The sequence below is a fragment of the Pagrus pagrus genome (assembly GCF_965226575.1).
Source record: "Pagrus pagrus genome assembly, chromosome: 17".
NCBI lineage: Eukaryota > Metazoa > Chordata > Actinopteri > Spariformes > Sparidae > Pagrus > Pagrus pagrus.
The window spans coordinates 7,410,783-7,417,676 of record NC_140201.1 but is presented as its reverse complement, the minus strand read 5'-3'; the positions used below and the strand labels follow the sequence as shown (position 1 = coordinate 7,417,676).

At 40.6% G+C, this 6,894-nt stretch overlaps 1 protein-coding gene across 1 annotated transcript; it reads left to right on the top strand.

The window, feature by feature from the left end:
- Positions 1–13: 13 nt before the first annotated feature.
- On the top strand, positions 14–5,595 carry rragcb (Ras-related GTP binding Cb). Its single transcript, XM_084380088.1, has 7 exons — positions 14–516; positions 1,627–1,830; positions 1,932–2,131; positions 2,688–2,802; positions 2,898–3,040; positions 3,133–3,281; positions 4,735–5,595. Exons 1-7 carry the CDS (start codon positions 337–339, stop codon positions 4,881–4,883), a joined length of 1,140 nt encoding a protein of 379 aa, XP_084236214.1. The 5' UTR covers positions 14–336; the 3' UTR covers positions 4,884–5,595.
- Positions 5,596–6,894: the final 1,299 nt, after the last annotated feature.

Below are 6,894 nucleotides of genomic sequence, written 5' to 3'. Positions count from 1 at the left end.
CTACCCTTTTTTTTTTTTTAGCAACCTCGCCTCTGTTTTCTAGCCCGATTTAACCATCTCTCTGCCGATATTGTGATTGTTTAGCATCTTGACGTTTTTCGTTTTAAATCCCACGCGGATACGTCACAGCCCGAAATGGCTTTTTAACGTATAAACACCGCGCTCGGGGCTGCTAGCTAACTAATTAGCTTGCCATGCTAGCTCGTCGTGGAGAGAATCGACAACAACATTCCTGTGCGGATTATTCAGCCGCTTAAAATCAAAGTTCAGACGCGGATTTAGGCTTCGAGGAGAGCGTCAAACAACAGGGAGCAGGGCCAGGGTGTAACGTACAGGATGTCTATTCAGTACGAGGAGCCTGCGTTAGCGGGGAGCTACGATGTTGTGGGGTCGTTTCCTAAAAGTTTTGGTTATGGGGTGGAGGAGCCTGACATGGAGGAGAGCTCCGCATCAGCTGACAAACCGAGGATCCTGCTGATGGGGCTGAGGAGGAGCGGAAAGTCGTCAATACAGAAGGTAAGTCACCTGAAAGGGCTGCCAAGCTCACCTGAAACACACCTCTGTAGTTACATGACAGCAGTCCTGCAATAAATGGCTGCTTTTAAGTTTTTAATGAGAGATGTTGCTTCAACCTGAAAATATAGAAAGCTGTTATTCCTTGCTCTTGTATGTTGTCATGCTGGGAGGTGTTTGTAATATTTAAACTAGCTTCATTGATAAAAATGGGCTGGTCACAATAATAGAAACACTTCCCCAAACTAGTATGTCATAATAAAGTTGAACAGCAACTCCCCAAAAAAAAAACCTAAAATTTCAGTTGAGTTGAGTCAGAGCCTTTAAAGCACATTCAGCAAAAACAATCTTCATGAACACATGGGACTGAGTGCAGGATGTTGTATTAGGCTGCATATATGCATTATTATCAGATGTAACTCTTGACAGTCATCATCTGTATTCGCCTCAAAACTACGGGTTTGTCGGGCTACGACGTGGACGAAGTTCAGTTATTGATGACAATATTCCTTTGCCTTCTTCTCTGAATACTGTTTTACAATAAAACACAAGGTATACCATTAAAAAATTTGTTATTTAAGTCTTTATTTAGTTGTTTAGTGAACATGAACATTAACACAAAAATTGTGAGACATAAAAAAATAATAAATACAGACTTAAACTAAAAAAAGAATATTTAGAAAATAAAAATAAGACAATATAAAACTCGATTGACTCTCAGTAGAGCGCCAAGACCCAACAGTCCCTTTTTGTACTCACTCATAGATACCAGTCACCTAAATATGGCTGATGTGTTGTTTTATTCATAAAGAACATGAATTATTCCCTGTTAAATTAATAAATCCGCACCAAAAGTTAATGGCGTCTATTCTGGGCCTAGACCGATCCTCCCTCCAAGTTTCATAGAAATTTGTTTGGTAGTTTTTGTGTAATCCTGCTGACAAACCAACAAACAGACAGACATGAGCGAAACTATAACCTTAAAAACAATAGAGGAGAGATTTGTCTTCAGGATGGACACATAGGAAAAAATGTAGACTTAGAGACTGAAGTCTGTGAATCAGGAAACCATTGAACCGAGACAATAATCCTCGTGCTTCTCTGTCTGTCCAGGTTGTATTTCACAAGATGTCTCCCAATGAGACGCTGTTCCTCGAGAGCACCAACAAAATCTACAAGGACGACATCTCCAGCAGCTCCTTCGTCAACTTCCAGATCTGGGACTTCCCCGGCCAGGTGGACTTCTTCGACCCCACGTTTGACAGCGAGATGATCTTCAAGGGAACCGGCGCGTTGATCTTTGTCATTGACGCTCAGGTAGTTTAAACTGAAGCTCACATTTTAGGCTTTAAAGGCCTTCAGTGTGAGATCAATCAACACATCGACCTTTCCCTGTGCTGAATTTGTCATGTTTTTAGGATGACTACGTCGAGGCCCTCGGGCGGTTACACCTCACTGTGTCTAGAGCCTACAAAGTGAATCCAGACATCAACTTTGAGGTGTTCATCCACAAAGTCGACGGCCTGTCTGATGACCACAAAATAGAAACACAAAGAGACATTCACCAGAGGGCCAACGATGATCTGGCAGATGCCAGCCTGGAGAAGCTTCACCTCAGGTCAGCATCTAGCTGCTAACAAGAGACACGTATTAATACTTTAGTGCTTTAATTTGCAATATGCTTGTGGCTTATCCTTTTCTTATTATCTATAGACAGAGCAGCTGTCCCACTCTGAACTCTTGTGACAGCTTTCATGAGCCTCATGTTTTACCTACAAGGCTCATGTGTTTGTGTGTGTGAAGTGAGAACATCTGGTTTACCAGCATCTGCTTCAAAAGCAATTCGGCCGACTTCATTGGCATTCAGAAGCGGAGCTGAGAGCCTCCGAACACTGAACAGAAACTGGTCATACTGCTCTCAGTTTCCATCACCGTTAGTTTTGTGGTTTGTCCACCTTGAGAAAAGACTCTGTTTGACTCTGCCAGCTAACGGCTGTTCGATATGACCAAAATCTCATCATGATGTAGCACATTTTGTATAAGTCCAGTGGATAAATAGTTTATATAAAATGACGCTGAGATTTTAGGCTTTTACTGTAACTTATTTGTTGACTTTGTTGTTTTCTTGTTTCGTGTTTTTAGCGTCTTGACACTTCTCTCCTTTCCCTCCTCAGCTTCTACCTAACCAGCATCTACGACCACTCCATATTCGAGGCCTTCAGTAAAGTCGTCCAGAAGCTCATTCCTCAGTTACCGACGCTGGAGAACCTTTTGAACATTTTCATCTCTGTACGTTGTTTCATTTTATTTACATTGTTTAACTACAGAAAGAAGTGTCTTTTCTTAACCTTCTCTAATAAATCTCTTTTTTTAATGTTTTGCAGCATTCAGGGATCGAGAAAGCCTTCCTGTTCGATGTTGTTAGCAAGATTTACATCGCCACGGACAGCTCTCCTGTGGACATGCAGTCCTACGAGCTCTGCTGTGACATGATCGATGTGGTCATCGACGTCTCCTGCATTTACGGGTGAGAAGATTTATATTCTGAGTGTTGGCAGTGAGTGTATCCTTCTTTTAGCGACGCTTTAAAGTGTCTTTCTGTCGTCTCCTTCTTGGCAGGCTCATGCCGGATGGCAGCGGCTGCGCCTATGACAAGGAGTCTTTGGCTATCATCAAGCTGAACAACACTACAGTGCTTTATTTGAAAGAGGTCACAAAGTTCCTCGCTCTCGTCTGCATCCTCAGAGAGGAGAGCTTCGAGAGGAAAGGTGGGTAGTTTCAGATCGTATAAAAGGGTAAAGTTGGCATTTGTTAGACAGGTTTGATTACACAGGATGTACTAAATGTCTCATTCAAGTGTGAAGCTGTCGGCTCAGAAGTTATTCTGCAGAGTGAAACTTACTCGATTTACTCAAGATCTGTACTTCAGTATAAACTGAGGTACTTGTGCTTTATTTGAGCTTATTATTTTATGCTACTTAATACTTGTATTAGGTCTTATTTATGACACAGAATCGAATGATATTTTATAATAATTCAGTTGTTTGACAAGAGAAACAGAAAAATAATTAAATTCGGACTTTCAGATCATGAGTATGGCCGTAATAAGACATAGTATAGACGAAAACTGTGTGCAGCAAGGGACTGAACAGGGTTTTAGTGACTTTAAGCTCCAACAAAACGAAGCAAAGTGTTTATTTAAACGGAGACACCCTGTCGTGTTACACAAGAACACTTTCTTTTTCATATGGCGGGGTTTATAAACTGACTGATGATTTGATAAGAGCTCTGAAACGCCCACAAAACGAGAGAAGACATACTTCAAAAGCTTCTACACATAATTTAATCTTGAGGAAACACGTCATTTAATCTGGAAACAATCAGCAAAGTGGTACATGTCGTTCTCAGATTGATCTGATGCAGTTTTGTTGTTTGCTGACTTAGAGATGACGGCACAGAGAATATTTAAACTTGAGTTTAAAAACAACATTTTGATGTGTTTATTTGCAGAGTGAAACCAAGCAGCAGAAACACAGCAACAAAAAACATGGGGTCAAAAAGCGAGCATTAGGTATCCTACACGAAACAGCCAAAAACATTATTTATTTGTCAGGTACAGTCGCTTTCTCAAGGATTGTTGTTACAGTGAAGCTGACAGGCAACCAGTCACGAAATAGTCTTTATGCTAAGCTAAGCTAACCCGGTGTTTGCTATAGCTTCATATTTTGCAAACAGATTACAGAGTGGTGTAAAGAGTGGCATTGACCTTCTTATCTTACATGAATGAGATTATTTCACTGACATTATCCCTCAGACATGAAGTCAAGGCTCAACGTTTTAGGAGCTCTGAGTCTGTTCTCCAGCAGCCACGTTAATGATACAGTCAACAGTTGTTTTTCCCACTTTCTGCACGTGTTAACAGCATAAATACACATTTGCAGCTCATTTAGATCAACGGACGCTCTGTGGCTGCACTTAAATATCTGCGATGTTGTGTTGCTCCTAACCGAACCTCATATTATGTCATGACCTCTGTGCTCGGTGGAACATTGTCGGTAATTTGCGGTGGATTTTTTTACTTTACAAATTACAGACATGATCGCAGAAGTCCTCTGTGATTATTACAAAATACTTGAGATCCCCATGTAATACTAGTCCCATGCAAACAGGGCTTTGGACACTATACTTTACATTTAAAGTCTTATTTCTTTCTCTTCTTAGGTTTGATAGAGTACAACTTCCACTGTTTCCGGAAAGCCATCCACGAAGTGTTTGAAGTCGGCACCTCGCCACAAGACGTCAGCTCGTCCAGCAGCAACAACCTGTCGGGCCTGAAGTACGCCGCCATGAACGGAAATGCTTTGGCTTGAAGGGCCGAGATGAGACAACGGACAAGTGTGACTTGTTGGACAATGTGGAAAAGTAATACGAAAGCACACATCCATCAACGTCTGTCCGCCTGTCGTGCTGTTACAGGTGACATATGCCAAAAAGACTCAACAGTAGTTCCTACTTTATGCACATTAATCGGTAGTGAAATGTCTGTCAGCCATGTTTACCTTCTTGGCCAGTTGATTCTGTGTACTTTCCAACATAAAAATACTCCTTGGACTCGAGTTCGAACTGTATTTCCAGTAAAAGACTTTACACTCTCCAAGGGTTCAAACTTCCTTCATCTTCCTGCTCATTTTATGATGAAATATTGAGTGCTGTAAGTGGATTTAATCCCCCGTACGAAGAGGGAAAAGCTGCGTGTTTGTCCTTCGGCGTGTTTTCTGTTGATAATGACTCATGCGACCAGCGACCGGCGCTCTGCTCAGGATCTCCACGGGACCAGAACCGTGCCAGTTACGCCATTAGAGCCTCGGTTGATCAACAGAGAGGAGGACGGCATGTTGGTCCTAATGGAGTCTGGAAGAAACAACCTGCCACGACGCTGACGGACGACTTCGACCAAATTTACTCCGCAGGTTGAGTTTGTAGCTTTTTCAGTGCGACCTGAGTAATATTTCTCGGACTTTGATGATTTGTTTTTGTTATTGTACATAATTCTTAATAAAATATGTTTCGTATTTTTACTGAGTCACGTTCAACTGAAGCTTTATTTATACGGAAGACAAAATACAAATCCATCTTTATTAACTTCCTTATCCTCAAGTAGCATCTTGTGATTTAAGAGTTATGATCATTTAAAGAAAAACTTTTTTTGAGTCGTAATTATAATAAACATTTATCTGAGATATGTTAGTTAATTATCTACTTTTTATAATGACATTTTCTCACAATTACACTAAAATATGTCAGAATTTCATAGAGATGTTTTTAGATTTATGATCTGCTAAGTCATAATTATGAATAAACACGTAATAATGAAATAAAAAGGCATGATTGGGCTTCCATACAAGTCATATTTATGAAGTATGTCTGTCTGACTGTTGCTTATAATCTACTTTTCAGAAACTGGCCCATAATTAAGACATATTATGATACTAAGTCATGACAAACAAATTATTGCCTTCTAACAATGAAAAAACACTTAAAAATGAAAAAAATAACATTTTCCAACAGGCAGAAATGATCTTTCATAGAGACACGATCCCTAAAACATTGTGATGATTAAACTTTTAAAGTTTTCTGAGCTTCACCCACAACTGGACCTGTAACTAACAGCTGTGAGCAGCAGGTGGCAGCACACCCACATGTAAATATCTAACATTTCTGGACGATGTTGAAGATTTTCCCTCCTCAGATCATATTTTCTATAAACTCCTCCAACATGAAGTTTTGAGATCCATCAGCAGGTCCTGCAAATAAGCTCACAGATGCCACACACATGAGTTGAAGTCCTTCATCACATCAGATCCACATGTAGTACTGTACATCCCGACTTAATGGGTAGTGGCAGGATGGAGCCACAGCTGAAGCCTCTAATCGTCCCCAGACCTCCTGCTCACCGCTGTGGAAAATGGAGGTCAATGAGAGGGAAAATGATATCGCGCTCTCCGAGACCCTGCAGTTTGCTCCTGACCGCAGAAAACTTAACGCAGCCGAGAAAACGCAGAAGAAACTGGAGACGTGAGAGTGAAAGACAATACAGAGTTTAAAAACTGCTGCTCAGCATCCACATCTGTGTGTGATGGGTGGCAACAGAGGGTGTAATGTAAATTAAATACTGAATATATTAGTTGTTAAATCTGATCATTACAACTGAGCTTCGGGGGAAATCCAGTAAGTTGACTTTGAGTCACTAATTCTTTGTCAAACCTCTGTTTTTTAAGGTAAAAATGTCTAAATGAGTGTTCGACACATCTATAACACAAGTTTTAAACACCACATGTGAATAATGCGTGTTTATGAGGTGAATAAACGTTAATAAATGCT